Source organism: Mustela nivalis (genome assembly GCF_964662115.1).
Source record: "Mustela nivalis genome assembly, chromosome: X".
Taxonomy (NCBI): domain Eukaryota; kingdom Metazoa; phylum Chordata; class Mammalia; order Carnivora; family Mustelidae; genus Mustela; species Mustela nivalis.
The window spans coordinates 28941549-28961938 of NC_139040.1; the positions used below are offsets into that span (position 1 = coordinate 28941549).

General features: G+C 48.3%; 1 protein-coding gene across 2 annotated transcripts in view; it reads left to right on the forward strand.

Annotated features, from left to right (window-relative positions):
• TMEM255A (transmembrane protein 255A) overlaps positions 1 to 20390 on the forward strand; it is a 49371-nt gene that overhangs the window by 24557 nt on the left and 4424 nt on the right. The window contains exons 6-9 of one of the 2 annotated variants that reach the window (XM_082716273.1): positions 500 to 571; positions 966 to 1054; positions 8886 to 9048; positions 14844 to 14987. In XM_082716273.1, the coding sequence (XP_082572399.1) occupies positions 500 to 571; positions 966 to 1054; positions 8886 to 9048; positions 14844 to 14987 (468 nt within the window). The remainder of the gene's footprint in view (positions 1 to 499; positions 572 to 965; positions 1055 to 8885; positions 9049 to 14843; positions 14988 to 20390) is intronic. The other variant, XM_082716274.1, reaches the window with a different exon arrangement.

The following is a 20390-nucleotide window of genomic DNA, read 5'->3' on the forward strand; positions in this document are numbered from 1 at the left end:
TGTCTGAATGGAGCCCAAGGAATGGTGCCCTCCTCCCAAGGCACCAGGGCAAATACTTCTCTTATGGCAATGCCTTTCACCTGCTCCTCCCCGGCCCTTCCCCCCGCCATTGCAAATTCACCGTTTTTTCTAACTATCCTCGGGTTCGAAGGGAGGAGTAGAAAGGCGCGTGTGCTGACAGCTTACCAAAAAGGCAGTGAGCATTTACATGAAGGACCAGATATTTAAAAAAAAAAAAAAAAAAGTGTCCGCTTACAAGCACTTCATTGTATCCATATGGGGAAGGGAGTCTGGAAAGGTTCTTGAAAGATGGTAAATGGAAAAACTGATCTTTTAAATTGTTTGCAAACTCGAGATGTGTAAAAATGTCATTGATGTTCTCTCGATTTCGTGCTGATCGCTTTCTTATGTTAACTTGGTGACTGTGAAAATATTAATAATGACTTCCATAGGTTTGCTTGTAACCCTGCTCCCCCTAATCCTATTTTTCCTATATAAGGTCATAAGTTCCTCAACCAAAAATTCTCCTTCCGCGAGGGTTATGAGGAACCTTACCCAGGCAGCTAGAGAGGTACTATTGTACTTCAGCCTGCATGTGCTCCCCTTCTCCCCGCCCCCATCCCCTGGCTCCCGGTCCCCACCTGTCCTGTTTCCTACTGTCATTTGTTCTTCCATCTGTCCTTCCATCCACCCTTCCTTCCTCTGCATCTCTGACCTTAGGGATGGGGCACTGAGGGCGGTGGCCGGGGTTGGAATCGACCCCGGCTCCTCGGTGGCTTGTCTCAGGCACAAGTTCAGACAGCCCAGGACCCAGCCCCATCCCTCTCCCGAGCGGGGGTGTTCATCGGACAGCTGTCCATACCGTCCTTGCCGTCTCCATCAGTCACTAACTCATATTTCCAGTCCCGGAGGGTCATGTCCTCATCCCCGCCAGCCCGCCCCCTCACTGTTGTGTGTGCCCTCAGGTGAACTGCCCTCACCTCAGCCGAGGATTCTGCACACCTCGTATCCGGGGCAACACCTGCTTCTGCTGCGACCTCTACAACTGTGGCAAGTACGTACTGGGCGGCCAGGCTCCAGGAATGACAGTCTGACCCCAGTGGGGACTCTAAGGGGCAGGGAGGCAGAGGGGGTGTGGGCCGACAGAATGCAAGGGCACGCCGCTGTCCAGATCAGAGAAATGCAAGATGTTGATCTGTCAACAGATTTCGGCTAATAAGCGTTACTTGCCTCCCCTGTGCCAGGCGCCGTGCAAAGTGCTTTGGAATATTTGATCTCATTTAGTCCTGATGCATGTAGGATGATCTCTGATGCATGTAGGATGATCATCTCCATTTTACAGATGTGGGGAGTGAGGAGTGAGGCTCAGAGGAAGCAGACACCTGGCCCAAGGTCACACAGAACTCGAAATGGTAGAGATGGGGTTCAAATCCAGTTCTGTCTTAAGTCCAAGTTCAACAGCCCTCAACAAATAGTTACTGAGCGCCTTCTCTGGGGCTGGCCCTATTCTAGCCCCTGCTGATTCAGTAGCAAACAGAATAAAAGTCCTTACCCTGATGAAGCTGATATTTTACTAGGGAAGACAGCCGATAGCATGTGAATATATATGTCAAGGGTTGATCAGGGGTCTGAGAAAAAAATGAGCCAGGGGTGGTAGATAGATAGTGACAAGGTGACGAACCTGTGTGCTATGTGAGACAGAGTAGCCAGGGAAGGTCTCTTTGAGAAGGGGACATTTGTGCAGACACCTGAAGGAAGGCAGAGGGCAACCCAAGTAGATACCTGAGGAAAGAGTATTTCAAACAGCAGGAACAGCAAGTGCAAAGGCCCTGTGGCAGGAGCAGACTCGGTGCTAATCTTGTCACAACCACCCTGGCCTCTGCCCTCTAATTGCAAAAATATCACTTATTCCTTCTTTCAAAACACATTTAGGGGGTAGGAATACAGAGTCTACCACTGAGGAGCTCACAGACTAGTGGGGATGTGTGGACAACTGATTACATATGCCAGAGTGTGACAAGTAGAGTGGGGATTAGTAGGCACATTGGGGACCCTGGTTACCCAAATGACTGAACTCAGAGTTGCTGGGGGACAGTGTCAAGGAGGAGGTGATGTGGGCACTGAAGTTTAAAGGATGAGTAGGGAGTTAGGAAACAAACCAAAACGGGGTAGAGGTGGGGAGGGCATTCCCAGCAGTTGTGACCCCCTGTTTGGCAGGGGTAGGAAGCGACCACAGAGAGCTCACAGGCCATGGGAGTGACTTTGGACTTGACCCTGTAAGCAATTTAGACTCAACGCCAGACCCCATAAGCCACCAAATGCTAGAATGTGGAATATGGGGCTCTGAGGGCCTGGAGAGGGAAGAGAGGAAGGGAGTTGGCAGAGGGGGCCTGGCTGGAGCTAGATCCAGAAGGATCAGATAGATGCAGCCCCCCTCCTCACTCCCACTCCCTCCTCTGGGTATTGGCGGGGGCAGGGGTGTCACTCTGGTTTGAGAATCAAGACCTGGCGGACTAGAGGCACGGAGGAGACATGCGGGACTCACACAAGCCCTCTCCCCCCTTCCCGAGCCTCATTTCGTTAAAAGGTTTGGCGGGTGGAGGAAGAGAAACTTAAAGACTCAAATGAGGTTTGGGGATTATCTGGGAGGTTCAATTATTCATGTTGTAATAATAACTAACACTTGCAAAGGACTTCCGTCCCTCGCAGCGGTGATGGAGAGGCTGGCTATAATTGTACTTCCTGAGCTCATCCTTCCAAAAATGATCAAAGGAATGTAAAATAGGTCCCACGGGAATTGGGGTTATTCTGCTATCTTTCCTTTTCCTCCCCTTGCCCCCCTTGCCCCACTGCTGTCCTTCTCTCCCCTTCTTCCCTCTCTCTCACGGTCTCCCTGCTCCCCCCACTCTGGTCCGCTCCCCCTCTTTTCCCACTTCCTGGTTGGGGTTGGTGGGGGGGCGGGGCGGGGCAGGGTTTGGGAGCTGGCCAGCACCACAGGTCTGAGACGGAAAAGAGGGGAGGCCAGCTCAGGGAGGGCTGCAAAGTGATTCCTTGCGCACACACCTTTCTCTTTGCAATTAGGTGTGTTGCTGGAAAAGGTTTGCACAAACTAAACCCTACTTTAAATTACATTTAACTGAGTCCTCAGGTGAAATTTTTTTCCGAAAGTGGAGCCCCTGTATATCTTCCTGTCAATCTGAGCTTGATAATAACTGACTTTCTTACTTTCTTAGAGCAACGTAGGCCAGGATGGTCTTTAAATTCTCTGAAGGAATTTTATGAGGAGCGGTGCTAAACTCTGGGCTCTCTAGAGGCAGGGAACATGACTTCATCTTCTCTATATCCCCAGGCTCCAGCACGGGACCAGGCATTAGTAAAGACCTAATGAAACAGGAGTGACATTTTTGGGAAAGTACCAAAAAGAAGAACACCTTCCTTACTAGTAAAATAAAATATTGGCCTAGGCAACTAAGAGCGGTCAAGGGATATTGTCCCTAAAGATCTTCAAGCCTGGAAATGGTTTTTACCTACCTGATGCCCGGAGACCAGCCCCAGGCATCAGTCAAGGCCCTGTCGGCAGTGCTAAGTTTCCAACGGCAAAGCCACTAGGAAAAGACTTCCTGAACTTTCCATCGGGAAACAGTCTCAGTGGGGTCATAAACTAGGGCCACGAGATTTGAAGAGGCAACGATCCTACAATAGAGGGGAAAGTTTTTCCTTGTCCATAGGCTTTTTCCAGTCAGTGCCAAAGAGACCTGAACTCCAGGCCTAAATATAGCTAACAACAAGCATTCTGAGAGATGTGGGGACTTTAATTTTGCCGAGTGTGTATTTGTTTTCCTCACACGAAACCTATTTTTAATCAATTGCCAGCTCCTCCAGTCCATTTCCTGGAAAGGAGGCCAAGAAAGAAAGAAAAAAAAAAAAGTGGGAACAAAAACATCAGGCAGTCATTTGTATAATGCTATGGAAACAGAGTTTCTACTGTCCCCTCAAACCCACAGACCTTCTCTGACGTCAAGGCAGTGAGGTTTTAATACCAAACATAGATTATTCCATTTAGCCTTGTGCAGGAAGGTGGCTTTCTCTAGGACGCAGCTCCTCAAAGCCCTTCGCTCAGCTTCCGAGAGGTCAGGTCAATATCACTGGTTGCCAATGCGTCACCTAAAGGAAATGGAGGGATACGGGGTAGTCTGTCAGCTGTCTCCACTGGTAATAAAACAGAAAGAGATAGCTTACTTTCATTCATTCCTCCCTTCAACAAACTTTTACAGAGCTACTAAAATATGTGCCAGGGACTGTTTGAGAAGAATAGGTATGGAGAAAGCATAATTTGACCCTTTTGGAACTCAGTTTACCAGTGGGGGTTGTGGGGAGGGCAGCTTAGTCCTGCATGCAGGTTCCAGGTCCCTATGGAAGGGTAGAAGGATGTCCTGCTGCCTTATCCAAGGTCTATTGCCTCCTCCTTTGTTAAATGATGACTGAAACACAGAGAGGTTATCCGTTTCTCCACGCGCACCCAGCAAGTTGAGAGCAAGAGGGTGAAAGCCTATATTGGGCAATCAAGCTCATGATCAATGCTGCCATCAGTCTTTGAACTCAGTTACTCATTCACCAGGTGTTTATTGATGACTTAGAATGTTTCCACTACTGTGCTAGGCCGTGAGGGAGACACAACAGAAGTGTAAGAGAAGACCGTCACCCTCGAGAGGTTACAATTTAGGTGGAGATGTTATGTCCAACTTGACTGTAACCTCTGCACCCAGCCTAGCTCTTGGCACTGAATGGGCCCTCAATAAACATTGGATTCAATGACTAACTGAATTACTGTCATTTGCGAAGTGCCAGACTGAGAGGAACGTGCTGTCTGAGGCTGTGGGAGTCCAGGGAAAAAGCCAATGAATGGGGCACTGGAGTCCTTGTAGAAGACACTAGAGAGATGGTATGCAATCTTCGAGTAGTGGGAGAGGTTAGGACAGGCAGAGAACAGAAGGCAGCACCCTCCATGCAGGGACAGAAATCTGAGCATAGGTTTGGAGTAAGTAGCCAGCATGGCCAGGCTGGGGCTCCTGGGGGCTCAGGCTAGCTGGAGGGTGGACTCCCTTCTAGAGTCAGATTATGGCAGCCTGAGGAATTGGAACTCTTTATCAGGAAGGTAATGAATGGAGAGCCACAGAGGATTTTGATTAAACGAATAATTTAGTTTTCAAAATGTTCTAAGAAGCTTAATCGGGCAGTGATAGGGTCTGGTGAGAGGGCCTTACAGTCTAGAGACTGAACTAAGTGGAATCCGGAATCTCACAGAGAAACAAACCACATTCATTTGCTAAACCCTGAACCAGATCTAAGCATTAATGTTCTTTCGCTTCATGGTTAAGTAAAAAATACTTCAATAGCTGCTGAACCTGCTCAAATTGGAACCAAACATATAGTATCTAAAATTATTAAATATTTTTAAACAAACCACTAACCTATCACGGTGGTGTGGTCTGCGCCTTTCAAGTGTCAATGCTTCTAAGAACAAGAGTCTAAGGTTCATTGCCAGAGGCTGGCTCTTAGAAGCGGGGGAAGAAAAACAGCTACATATTTTATTTTGCCGGGGGCTCTTATTAGGTGCTGGAGTGGTGTTTTCGTGCATTCTCTCATTAAATCCCCCAAGCTCGGAGAGGTTAAGAAAGTTGCTGAGGGTCAGACAATAAACGACAAGAGGGGGATCCAAACGTGGTCCCACTCTAGAGCCTTCTGTGCAGTACTGCCTGTCTGTGTGTACTCCCAGCCTGCCCTTCGTGTGTTAGGAAGTAGACAAAGATAGCCTGGGGGAAGTCAGAAGCTGACTCTTCAGCCTCTCCTGGGCCCCGACAACCCCACACTCACCCTTACCCACCGGCCTGCCTTTCGGCAGTCCTGTCTGTGCCTCTTTTTGGCAGTAAGCTATCTTTCTTTTCACTGCATAAATCTATTAATAAGTGATACTCTTGAGAGTAATGCCTTAAAATCCCAATAAATACGGGATATGTTCATATTTTATATCAGAAGCAAGAATTTTTCAAGAAGATAATGAAATAGGTCTTCTTTCCAATGTTATGGCTTGTGGTTTTGTATTAGGTTCAATGAAAAAGAAAAGATACGTGCAAGTAATATCCAAAAAACGTAGCATGAAATATAAATCTGATTTGCTTGATTGTAATTCATAATGATAGAGTAACAGAATTCCACAGTGTTCTATGTCAGTGGCACTCAGTTTTGATTTTGAGAGGCAACAAAATGTCATGGTTAAGTACAAACTCAAGGCCAGAGTGTCCGAGTTCAAATCTCACCTCTACCTCTTAATTTCTGTCTCTGCCTTGATTTTTCTCATCTGTATGTAACAGGGATAAAACATAGCCCCTACCACATAGAGTTACTATAGAGATTGACTGAGTTAGTGTTTGCAAACTGCTTAGAGTAGAACCAGGTAATAGTAAGGACTATAGCCCTTTTTGATATTATAATTGCATTATTCTTCAGAATTGTAGATTTGATCGACATCTCTGATGATAGCTAGATATATGTATTCTTATTTGATACTCTCAAAAACAAAATATCCTACCTGCCATGAGTAATAATCACTTTGGAGTTACTGTGTTCATGGATGTACGCAGGGAGTCACAGGTCTTTAAGCTTCAGGCAATAAGATTTCTGTGTATCTCTTCCTGCTTATGGGTGGGTTCCAGCTTTGCCCTTGAACATACTGAAATCCAGTTCAAATTCTGATGAATGAAGACACCTTTAAAATCTTACTATAGAAGCTTACGATTTAAAACAGTGGGTTTCAGGGCACCTGGCAGGCTCTTGTCCAGGGAAGTGTGTGGCTCTTGTTCTCTGGGTTGAGAGTTGGAACCCAGGTAGGGAGTAGAGTTTCCTTAAAAAAAAAAAAATAAATAAAACAGTGGGTTTCAAACATCAGTGAGCTCATTAACACAGATCCCTGAGACTCACCCTAAGACATTCTGCCCAATTCTGTGGGACTGGAGCCAGGCCTGGGAATCTGCATGTTGAAGCATCTCTTTCTCCAAGACATATGCGCGCACAGACACACAAATAATGCACTGACACACATAGGCAGGCGCGCGCGCACTCACACACACACATAAACGCAGATGGTTCTGATGCATAACCGCGCAGATGGCAAGTCCTCAGAAAAAACACTGAAAACACTGATAGTAAAGAATCCTAAGATAAAATCATCTGTGATGCTGAAAAGTCTTTTCTGGCATGAACAATCCCTCCCTTTGGAGGTTAACCTTCAATTTTTTTAAGAGGCACAATACTGGAGATTCGTTAACGATTCCCAGGCCAAGTTGTAAGCTAGTTTGCAACATCCAAGAAGACAGGAACTTTCAGTGAATCAGCTCAACAAGTGTTTATGTAGCCCCAGCTACATGTCAGGAACGTTAGTGAACAAAACCGAGCTAAACAAACCGGGAGTCCCTGCCCTAGAGCTTCCATTCAGGTCCAAGAGATAGACAGGAACGAGTAAGTGCTGGAGACTAGCAATCCAAGGAGGGTAAACCTGTCAGGCAGCTCGGGCTGGGCTGCCGTGGTAAATACCATAGTCGGGGTGGCTTCAACAAGAGACATTCATTTGCTCGGAGTTCTGGAGGTTGCAAGTCTGAGATCAGGGTGCCCACATGGCGGGGCCTGGGGACGTCTCTCTTCCTGGCTTGCAGACACCTAACTTCCCCATCCCCCATTGTGTCCTCACCTGGCCTTTCCTCGGTGGGTACAGATGGAGAGCTCTTCCTCTCTCTCTTTCTCTCTCTTCCACTTTCTATAAAGCCATCAATCCTATCGGATTAGGGCTCCACCCTTCTGACCTCATTTAACCTCAATTACTTCCTAAAAACCCTGTCTGTGTCGGATTGCAATCATAGTGGGAGCTAGGGCTTCGACTTGCCAATGTTGGAAGGGGACACAATTCAGTTCACAGCAAGTCACGTAAGAGATGGTGGCCGGGCGGGGAGGACCTGGGGGTGAGATTCAGGTTTTGGGCAGCAGCTTGTCTTCAGTTTTTTCCTGGGACGATGTTTTTGTATTTGTTGCTGTTTTATTTTGAAAGAGGAAATGGGGAAACCTTTGAAGCCTGAATTCAGATGCCAGCTTTTCTACTTATGACTTGGGCAAGCCCCTAACCTCTCTGTGATTCAGTTTCTTCATCTGGAAAATGGGAATGGTGATAGGACTCACCTCATAGACTAGCGTAAGGATTTGCCGTGCTAATAGAACTTTTCTGCTCCAGTGTGGCTCTTAGGAGTGCGGCTTTTGAGCACTTTGAAATGCGGCTGGTGAGCCTGAAAACGGAATTTTTTGTTTTACTTCATTTTAATTAATTTAATTAAACAGTGCCACGAGCAGTAGCTACCATATTCAACAGCACAGATTTCATGAATTCACATACGTAAAATGCTTAGCACTGGGCCTGGCACGGACCAAGTGCCCACTTATGCTATCTAAGACTGAGCACTGTAGCCCTTTTTGCTATTATAATTGTATCATTTTTCAAAATCATGGATCTGATCGACATCTGTGATGATAGATATGCATACATGTTCTGTTAGTGATGGTGACAAGGGTTTCTCTGGTCAGTAGGAGGTTTTGTTTTGTTTTGTTTTTCATTTATCTTTTGGATAAACAGCAGTCACATTTTATCATAGCGCCTCGCTCCCCCAGCACATTCATGGCTGTGCTGTCCCTCACCAGAGCTCCCCACCTGCTCACCTGTCTTTTTGCTGAGCTGCTTGATAGCCAGAGCCCTGGGGGGGGGGGGTTGTGTGTGGGAGAGAGAGAGAGAGAGAGAGACAGCCTGCTCCCCTGGGACTGACTGATGTGTGCCTCTCCCCGTCCAGCCGCGTGGAGATCACCGGTGGGTACTACGAGTACATTGACGTCAGCAGCTGCCAAGACATCATTCACCTCTACCATCTGCTCTGGTCTGCCACCATCCTCAACATCGTCGGCCTGTTCCTGGGCATCATCACGGCTGCGGTCCTTGGAGGCTTTAAGGACATGGTAAGGAAGGAAGTGCCTTCCCATTCCAGAGGCCCCTGGTGGGGGCCAAGGTAGAAGCTAGGAGGCTGGAGGTGATGGGGAACTTTAAGAATATAGACGCCTTCAAACAACTCAAGTTGAAGGAGCCAGGCAATGTCGTTAGTGTGCAAACATTTCTTGTTAACATGAGTTGCCCGTGTTCTTGAGGCACGTTCTGGGGGCGGGGTTGAGGAGCTGGTGGCCTCAATTCTCCCGTTCACGCTGGTTATGTAAACATAGCCTTTCGTGCTGCCCCGCCCCGCCACACACAAATACACACTGTTAGCAGGAAACCTTTCCTGGGTAGTTTTTCCCTTAACAGACTGGGGAGAGATGGAAGAAAAGAGGGGTTTTTTGTTTTGTTTTGTTTTGTTTAGCTCAGGTAAGAGTAATGCTAGTCTCCCCCTCCCCAGGAATTTCACCCTGGAGTTTCTCCAGAAAGATCATGTGTGCCAGCCCTGGGCTAAGCTGCTTGCGCAGTCTTGCCCTCAGCCTCAACCTCCCTGAGTTCCCGATCTTCCCTCTCAACCTCTCGCCATATTTATGCATGCGTGTGTGTGTGTGTGCGTGCATGCACACGCATACACCATACAAAAGTGTAGGAGGACTCAGCCCCTAGGAAGTAAGTGCCCTATAATAATGGGCTTCTTCCTTCCTTTGCTTTTAAAGCATTTTAAAGCATTTCTTTGCTCATTTAACAAACCTTGACCTCTGATTATGGGGATAATAGCTTTAGTGCTACAGTTGTCAACCTGGCTTCCTGTTAGAGTAGAATCCCCTGAGGTGCTTAAAAGAGCCCAGATGCCTGGACCCCTCCTCCAGAGCTTCTAATTTAATGGGTCTAAATTGAGGACCTGTCATCAATATTTTTTTAAAAGTTCCCCCAGGTGGTTCTTTTCTGTAGCCAGGACTGAGCACCACCACTCTAGAGGGGTCCCACTTGTGTTTAGGGAATTATTTTGTACCTCAAAGAGGTTTTCCTTTGACCCCGGAAATGAGGCAGATAGCCCCTAAGCCCTGGGCTGTTTCTGTCCCATTTTGGGCTCCCTGAGGAATAGGAACCTGAAAGGCAGTTTGTAATTTGACCTTGGACGGTCACCTTGGACGGTCAAAGGCTCAGCAATGGAAAGTGAAAGGCGGGTAAGACAAGGGGAAAGAAAACACTCTAGAGCTGGACCAGGTTGTCAGGAAGTTGAATGTTCCTGCTCCTGACTCCAAGTCAGGAGAATTCCTTCCTTGCTCACATCCAGTCTGTCTGTCTGTCTGTCTGTCTTTTTTCCCTCTCCCTCTCTCACATACGCATTTCCCCTTTTTTTCCCCACTTTTTATTTTTTTAGGGAGAGAGAGAGAGAGTGGGGGTTGTGGTGGGGAGGAGGGAGAGGGAGACAGAGAATCTCAAGCAGACTCTACGCCCAGCGCAGAGCCCGCTGCAGGGCTCGATCTCATGACCCTGTCACAACCTGAGCTGAAACCCAGAGACAGGACCTCAACTGATTGAACCACCCAGGCACCCCTCATACACACATTTCTCATTCCTACACCCCTCCCCACGCCAGGGCAAGCTGAAGCATTAAGGGGTGGGGGACACATCAGCATAGGTGGGACCCTCGGAGGGAGGCAGTCTTGTAGGTCTGGGCCTGAGGGAGCTTTGGGGTGAGAGGGCTTTCAGGAAAGCTGTTTCTGGGTTGAGCAAAGAATACCCCATGTTCTTGGAGACTTTCCCCAAGGGGATGGGTGAAAGCTGAGGTGCCATGTAGAATGTGATCCAGTCTGGCTGGAGGAGAAGCACTGGGGTTGGCGAGTTGGGGAGATAGGACAGCGTGATGGGTGTTAAGGGTTCTCTGGAAGGTTCCTAGTGCTTTCAGACCTGGGCAGCTGAGCTGCCCTGAGGCTCAAATGCAGTGGGTGGCGGCTACTCAGCAGCCTCCATGGGGCTCCTGCAAGGAATCGGTTGACCTTCAATGTACAGATTTATTTCTGGAATCTTCATTTCACTGTGACTTTTGATCTTTAGGGGGAAAAGGGATTTGTTGAGGGTCTGTCCTGAGAGGTAGCAGTGATGGTCCTTTACTCGATACAAAGAGTTTTTGCACGATTACTTTCTTTACTTCTCCTCACTCTTACTACCTGATGAGGTAAGTATTTAACAGATGAGGAAATGGGCCAACAGAGGTCAAGTGACTTACCCAGAACTAAACAGCAGAGCTGGGAATGGAGCCCAGCTTTGTCCAATGCCAGAGCCTTTGCTTTTTCTACTGTACCCCAGCTGCCCAGGCCAACGTTTGGACATCCCTTTCCGGTTCTACAAGTGTTTTAACACACATTACCTCCTTTGTTTAGCTGCTTTAATTTAGAACAGTTGAAAGCGAGTTGTTTCCAGCTGTCCGGAGCTTCCTTAGGAGGGAAGGGGGCGGAGGGCCAGGGAAGTACAAATATCGGGCCTGGGAACTTGGTCAAGGACCAGTGGGGAAAACCAAAGACCAGAGCAAAGATCAGGGGCAAAGAATTCAATTCCTGAGATGGGAGAGGGCTCAATCAAACGAAGGGCTCCTTCTTGGGAGTGAAAGATGGGGGCCAAGACAGAGCCCTTCGTTCGATGGCTTTACTAAAATGAGACGTGGTGTAGGCCATCCTGGAACATCAACCAGGTGAGCCTAAATACAGTCCTTGGCCTGGGTCCAAACACGGTTGGGGACTTGCGGTGTGCCTCCCCACTGAGCAGCAGGCCCAGGGATCTGCAGGGAGGCCCACTGGGGGCTGGCGAGTGAAAGCCATTCCTAGGGAGTGAGGACCGGAGCCAAGGGCTGGGAGCTGGCAGCTGTCAGGAGGATCAGCTAGGAGCTGCCGCTTCCAGAATGTGCCCTCCTGAGAGGGACGCAGATGGATGTCCTCATTCCCTTACCAGAGGAGGCTTGGGGAAGAGGATCTTTGAGAAATATTTGATGAAGTGTCTTTTGACCCAAGATAGAAGTTGAGATGGGTCTTTAAAAGGTGACTGTATCTTGCCGTTTTCTCCTCATCGGTGTCTCTGGTTTGGAGGAAAGTGGGAGGCATAAAAGTGGCACGCTTTGCAAAGTCCACAATGTCTCGTCCAGGCAAGACCGCCTTCACCATTTCCTGGGCCGCCTCGTAACCTCTTGTTTCCCTGAAGCTCAGAATGCGACTGATCAGTAATGGGGAGTCTCATAACCTCGGAGCCCCAGAGATTTTTCTTTTAGATTTTATTTATTTATTTATTTGAGAGAGAGAAAGAGAGAGAGAGAGAGCACGAGGCGGAGGAGGGTCAGAGGGAGAAGCAGACTGGCTGGTGAGTGGAGAGCCTGATGTGGGGCTTGAGCCAGGGACTCCAGGGTCATGACCTGAGCCGAAGGCAGCTGCTTCTCCGACTGAGCCATCCAGCCCCCCATCCCCCAGGACCCCCGAGTTCTAACAGAAATACACACACTGCTGTACGCATACACAAATAGACACAGAGACCAGATCTGTCATAAAATCACAGTTAGCAGTGTAAGGCCTCACAAGACACTTACTTGGAGCCATCTCTTCGGCTCCTTCCCTGCCCAACCGTGTACCTGTCTTTGCTCCCCAGGCCTCTCTTGCCCTGTCCTTTCTGTCTACACTCTCTACCCTTGACTCTCCTCTCTCTTGTGCCTTTCCTGTGCTCACTCAGTCTTTCCCTTGTGCTGCTGTCTCTGTAACAGTCATCTTCCTTCCAAAGATGATCTCGCCTCCCTCTTGCCACCCCGCCGTCCCTGGCCTCGCTGAACACACAGACATTTTTATAGATAGAGTTTACATTGCATGATTGTTTCTCTCTGGCTAGGTTTAGTTTATTTGCATAGAAGAACTGGTTTCATTTGGCAAGAGCTGGAGGGTGTGCTTTTAATTGACAGAAGGCCAAGGGAACATGCTTTCTGGGACTTCTTTGGGGATGAAATTTCTTCTTAGCATTCTGGTGGAGAGGTAAGGGTGTTTCTGAGCACTCTTTCTCTATAAAGCGAGCCAGCCCTTGGAATGGTCAAGAATCTCAGCCCTCTCCCACACGTGGGAGGGGCTGACAAACATTTCTCTTCTTGTCTGGGAGCTGCATTGTAATGCCTGACGTTTGTAGCTCTTCAAACCTCCGGGAGATGTAAACAGTAACCCACTCCAAGGAAGAGAGCAGCAGAACTGTGTTGAAACTTGCTATAAGGAAGCTTCCTCTGCCAACACTCCCAACGTGGCTGCCTGTAGCCATTGCCAAACCTGCCCACACGTTTTCATCACTCCGGAGGAAGCTTCTGCTCTCCGCTAATGTGCAGTAGATAAGTACCGAGAATCGAGACCCATTGGTTTTGCAGACAGCTCTTGGTTACCCACACATATGGCGGCAGTATTAACGACACGGAAAATCAGAAAAACATGGACCCTACACCTTGACCTATGTGGCACACTCATAAGGGCCTGCTTGGGACAGCTGTGTTTGGGAACTAATAGTCAGTGGTCACTTCCTTTAGCGTGTATTTTGGGTCTTATTCTTTTGTCTTTCTTTTTTAATTGATTTCAACTTTTCTATAGGTTTGAATTTTTCAAAATATTAATTTTGGGGGAAAATGACGCCAGTAATACATATTAAAAAAAAAAAAAAGAAGACCACCTACATGGCTTAGTCAGTTAATGGTCGAACTCTTATCTCAGCTCAGGTCTGGATCTCAGGGTCATGACTTCAAGCCCCAAGTGAGGCTCCATGCCCATTGTGGAGCTTACTTAAAAAAAATGGGGCACCTAGGTGGCTCAGTGGGTTAAGCCTCTGCCTTTAGCTCAGGTCATGATCTCAGGGTCTTGGGATCAAGCCCTGAGTCGAGCTCTCTGCTCAGCGGGGAGCCTGCTTCCCCCTCTCTCTGCCTGCCTCTCTGCCTACTTGTGATCTCTCTCTGTCAAATAAATAAATAAAATCTTAAAAAAAAATGAGTGGTCCCCATATACCTCCTCATACTGCTCCCCTCTGCAGAGATAACCACAGTTGACAGTCTGTTGTGAATCTTCCCAGGTTGATTTCTTTTCATTTACAAACGTACATACATACATAGTTATTTGGGCCTTTGCTTTTATGTAAGTCAGGAATCATGTTATGTAACATAGTGGGATTTTTTTCCCCCCAAGATTTTATTTATTTATTTGAGAGAGACAGAGAGCATGAGTAGGGGGTAAGGAAGAGAGAGAAGCAGACTTCCTGCTGAACAGGGAGCCCTGCACGGGGCTTGCTTTCAGGACCCTGGGATCATGACCTGAGCCGAAGACAGATGCTTAACCCACTGAGCCACCCGGGTGCCCTCACTGCGGTTTTTTTAAAGACTTCTTTTAGGTTCACAGCAAAATTAAGAGGAAGGTATGGAGATTTCCCATGGCCTCGGTGCTGCCACCCCACACGTAGCCTCGCCCATCAACCACATCCCCAGCAGAGTGGTACATTTATTATCAAGGATGAACCTACATCGACAAGTCATTATCCTCCAAAGGCCATAGTTTACCTTAGGGCTCACTCTTGATGTTGTAATTCTGCGGGTTTGGACAAAAGTATAATGACACATATCCATCATTATACTATCATAGAGTAGTTTCACTGCCCTAAAAGCCCTCCACACTCTCCGCACCCCTCCCCCAACACACCCCCTGGCCACCCCTGATCTCTTTATTGCCTCCTTGGTTTTGCGGGTGGCTTTCTATTCTTCTTATTATTTAACACTGTCTCCCGGTGATGAACGTTTATGTTGTTTCGCATCTGTGTTCTTCTACAGAACCCTACTCTGCCGGCGCTGAACTGTTCCGTTGAAAATGCCCATCCGACGGTTTCTTACTATGCTCGTCCTCAAGTGGCGTCGTACAATACCTACTACCACAGCCCTCCCCACCTGCCGCCATATTCTGCTTATGACTTTCAGGTATGCTTTGAGAGAAAAAGAACTCTCCGTGACTCTTGCTGCTGTTCGTGCTGCCTTGTTCTCTCCCTGATTACGGAACCTCCCTACCATGGACAAAGTAGCTAGGCCCTCAGCCCGACAGCCATCAGCAGCCTGTGGGGACTAGTGATCAGCTTACGGACAACAGCAAGGCAAGATAGGAGAGATGGGGAGGGTGGGAAAAACACAGGAAACAGAGAGATGGGAGAGAAGGAGCAAGGATCGAGGTGTCCCAGAGCGCCTTGACTGGCACCCAGGAGAGGACGTCACTCATTAGTACATCAGTAGGGACCCCTGCCCAACTGTGGCTTTTCCCATTCTTCTGCCACTGAGAGAGGTCTAGTCCTGCTCTTTAACACAACAGACTCTGGCCAATGGATTGAATAGCATCTGTAATAAGGAACAATTCCCTGGTTTTCCTCCAGACTTCCTTAACTAGGACTATACAGAGAAAGGTTTTGTTTTTTTTTTTTTTTTTAATAACAAACCCTTCTCCCCTTTTTTGCCTTATTATCTCAGAGATCCGAAATAGAGTTACCAAATTTGCACTTTCCCTTTTCCTTTTGAGCTGAGACGAAGCACAGAGAAATAGAACCAAGAAAGACACTTAATTAAAAGGCCTTCATTGTGTGCCGAGCACTGGGCTAGGCACTTCAAGGAAACAAGCAAAATGGTCTTTTCAACATTTACAGTGATCGTCAACCCTTGACCATAGAAGAGCGGGATTACACGGAAATCTGGTTAATTGAAAATTTGAGAACCAAAGGAAATAACCTTTGAAAGGAGAGGAGCCCATAATGAATTTGCTTCTCCGAAGGGCCCCTGGGTGCTCCAAGGGGACATAAAGGCACGACTGTTTGGGGATACTTCCAATTAGCCAGCCAGTTTACAAACACAAAGCTCTTGGGCAACCTAATTTCAGCTTTAGATTCACAAAATAATTGAACCTGGAAAGCCCCGTTTTGTTGAAGACAGTGCCCTTTTGTTCAGCTCCGATGCTGTGCATGGAGGTCTAGGCCGGTATATTGCAACAGTAATACATGTGACCATGGACTTGTTCACTCTTATAAAATGCAGAACCAGAACAAGGAGGTGTCCATCAAAGCTTGGGAACAAATAGTGCTGGAACTTGTTCTAAAGCCTACGGTATTTACAGGTAGACAACAGAGGGAACTCATTCCCCAAATAGGTATAGACTGGGAAACACAAATCTGTTCAAAAAAGCCATAGATAATTTCAGCAGTGACAGAGGCAAAAGGAGTCCTTTAAGAGACTGCAGGGATGGGACCCCTGGGTGGCTCAGTCAGTTAAGCATCTGCCTTCAGCTCAGGTCGTGATCCCAGGGTCCTGGGGTTAGACTCCCAGCTCAGCAGGGGATCTGCTTCTCCTTTTCCCTCTGCAACCCCCTCATGCTCTCTCTTGTGTGTGTTCTCTCTCTCAAATAAAGAAAATCTTTAAAAGAGAGAGAGAGGATGCAGGGATGCTGAAATTAACACAGGAGTAAAAAGTAATAAAAAGTCATCCCCGGGGGGTACCTGGCTGGCTTAGTTGGTGGAGCACACAACTCTTGATCTCAGGATCTGAGTTCAAGTCCCACGTTGGGCATAGAACTTACTTTAGGAAAGAAAAGGTCATCCTGGGATGGAAGGGCCACAGATACATAGGTCCAGCCCCAGAAGCTGTCAGATTTTAGGAATTTTCACTTTCTAATGAACTCCAAAGTAGGAACAATCATCCCCCTGGTGATGGTCCTTGTACACTCTAAGATAGGAAGCCTGTCTATAGGGTATGGAGACATTTCTCTGTCCATTGTTCCTCATTCAGACACTACCCCAGGGATGAAAACAAGATTGACAATGCCAATGGTGACTTGGGCTGTTGGCTTCAGTCCCGTCACTGTTTACTCTGCTCCCATGTGCAGGCACTGTGCTAAGAGCTGTGGATATAAAGATTGATTGCATTAAGAAATCAGGGACTTAAGGGGCATCCGGGTGGCTCAGTTGGTTAAGTGTCTGCCTTTGGCTTGGGTCATGATCCCGGGGTCCTGGGATCGAGTCCCACATCGGGCTCCCTGCTCAGCTCACCCCCTGCCTTTGCCTCTCCCCCTGCTCGTACTCTTGTTCTCTCTTTCCTCTCTCACAAATATAGATAAATAAAACTGTAAAAAAAAAAAAAAGAAATCAGGGACTTGAATGGGGAATGGTCAGGGGACAGCAGTGGAGACAAAAAATAAATAGACAATTACCCAGAGTGCTGTGGAAACCCAGAAACAGGGTCCCTAACCCAAACCTACACTACTGGCAGGGATTTGTGGAAGCCTCCTCTTTTTAATAACAGCTCCCATTCCTTGAGTCCTTGTTCCGCACCAGCTGTGGTGCTGAGGTCTTCACGTATGTCATCCGATTTATATATCCAATACAAACATCATCCTTTGGGGGAAAGTTCTTGCCATTGCCCGTCCCTTGTCTTTGGAGTCTGTCTGACTCTAGATTGGCTTGAAGAATTCTTTGGGGGAAGCTATAAATCTGACCCCAGCATAGATCTTTTCCCCCAGTTATTTTAGGACACTTATTTTTTTTTACCAATTTAAATTACGGGCTCCTTAATCATGACTCAGAAGGAGTCTCTAGAGAGTAAACTCTCTAATAATTTAATTATTAAATTGCTCCCCACTCCAGGAGCTGCTGGGACACTTCTCATACCTCTCCTGGTTCTTTTTCTAGATTTGAGCGGTCTCTGTGTTTTCTCATTGGAGACTTCAGAGTCGGGTGGTGTGGGTTTTGAGTGATGTGGGTTTTTAAATTTCTTTTAAAGACTATATATTTTAGAGAGAGAGAGAAAGAGAGAGAGGGCACCTGGGCAGGGGGAAGAGCAGAAGGGGAGGGAGAGGAAGAGAGAGAATCTCCAGCAGATTCCGCACTGAGAGCAGAACCCATGTGGGGCTCAGTCCCAGGATCCCAAGATCATGACCAAGAGTCAGACACTCAACCAACTGAGCCACCCAGGCGCCCCAAGTGATGTGTTTTTAGGTAAACTGTTTCCTTCTGGAATTTCAGTGGTGTGCTTGAATTGAGCTTTCTTTTGTTCACCAACTTTCATTCCCTTCTAGTTTCTTTTTTTTTTTTTTTTAAGATTTTATTTATGTATTTGACAGAGATCACAAGTAGGCAGAGAGGCAGGCGGGGCAGGGGGGTGGTGGAGGGGAGCAGGATCCTTGCTGAGCAGAGAGCCCAATGCGGTGCTCAGTCCCAGGACCCTGGGCTCGATCCCAGGAGTCTAGGATCATGACCTGAGCTGAAGACAGAGGCTTTAACCCACTGAGCCACCCAGGCGCCCCGCCCTTCTAGTCTCATAGGAGGAAATACCAGTCTTTACCCAGGAAAGCCAAGAGGATGAGGGAACACCTTGCTTGCATTCCTAGATAAATAGAAAGCAATCAGCAAAACCGCACACCAGCTCTGACGATAAAACTTCCAGAAGGACAGACCTACCCCACTCTTCCCCGCCACCAAAAAAGAGCCAGAGCTTCCTTAGGATCTTCTCAGATTGAAAAAGGGCCCACATCGCAGATGACTTTTCTAGACTTTCTTCTAAATGACTTCCCCATTCGGGTCATTTCTAAATAGGACTATATATGTAACTTTGCGTTTGAAAGCTGTTGCTCCTTTTTACTCCAAGGCTGATAGAAGAGAGAGGGAAAAGAGGGATAGGATTTTATTTTAATCCCTCCAAGTTGTGCCCTTGTTGGGTAGCTGTCCAGTTAGGAAGCTTAGGAAATATTCCTTGTGGTCAGACATGACGAGGGCTTCGCTCTGGCCAGATGGCCCTGAGGAGGCTGTGAGGGCTGAGCAGGGAGAAACGGGACTCTAGCAAACATTGGACTCCACGGTGTCCTCGCTTCATGAGCTCCCCATCCCCCAAGGCAGGAAGGATCGAAACTGAGGCTACCTTGGCCTCCTCACTAACCTCCCCACTCACTTCCGTTGCCCCGACGACGCTCATTTCCCTCCTACCTGTACATTGGTTTTAGCCAAGTAGCCCAAATTCCGCAGGGTATAAGGCATCGGGTTCTACTTGCGCTGGGAAATTCAACCCAAGGGAGCTTTATGTAACAACTCAAGGGTTCCAGCTGTCCTTCCCAGTCCGGCCCACCAGGTGAGTCCCCCCCTTCACTCACGGTGAGCTGCCTCCTCTCCTGTCCGCCTAGTAAGCAAAAGTCTCAGCCTACGCAAAATGCAGGCGCCTGTGTTTATGCTCGTTATCAAAGCCTGTGAAGGTACCGTAGCCACCAAAAATGACCCACTAGAGATTGGACCCATTTAATGGGAGGATCGCTTTAGTCCTGGGGGAGGGGGTGCATGGCACGGGCTACCGAAAGCCTTAGAAGGCTGTGCTGCCCCAGTTTCTCTCTATTTCCCCCTCGTCTACCAAGTGTGTTCCACCAGGTGGTGGAGGGGCGGGCTGGGGGGTCATCCTCTGGTAGCACCCTCAGCCTGTGGCTCACCCCCCTTCTCACCCCCGCCTCCAAGGAGCGACTGGGCAGGCAGCAAGCTCGAAGTGATCATGGTGGCCCAGCAGTAGGCTATTTAGATGCTTTTCATGCTTTGTGGTGTGCGAGGATTCAAAGCTCTGTTCTGCTGAGCTGCCTGTCCCATTAGTAAAGTCGACTCCCACTCCCAGGCAGGAACCAAAAAGCACCAGGCCAGCTCCCCAGCTGTAACAAAGCCAGATCCTTCCCAAGGTGCCTGCTGGTTGCTAGGAAACTACGTGCGGGTCCTGTGGGCCTTGCCCTCCCCGCCCCCGTCCCCCCCAACCCCGGCCCCAAGGGTGTGTGGACTGCAGCCAGTTAGCTCCCTAGCTCTGCCAGGAGTCCTTCAAGTTTATCCTTAAGACTCCCAGCGTCCTCAAAGGGAAGTGAGAATCATACCACTCCCGGCCGCTTGAATTCTTCCCAAACAAGAAGTGAAAACCAAAGGCCATTGTGTCACACACACACACACACACACACCCCTTTTACTATCAAAGTGTGCAACTGCCACCCTCGGCGGCTGCTGCCCACAGAAGCTTCTCGCAGCACCTCCCGGGACAGAACTGCCTCTTGCTGCGCTGTTGGAAGCTTGCGCCTCCTGTCTGGGAGCACCTAAACCCGGCCTCCTCGTTCTCACCCTCCCGTGGCGCCTTTAGGAGGGCCAAGTGCCACGTCTCCAGTCCCTGGCATGGAGACTCTTGTCCCCACTGGGCTGAGAGGACAGTGCTCTCCCTTGAAAGCAACAGGGGAGGAGGGAAGAAGGGAGTCCTGTAGTGCAGGATGGAAAACTAGGAAGTCCTCCCAGAGTGGAGAGACAAATTGGGATTTTAGCAAGGAATCGGGCTTGTCTTAAGTTC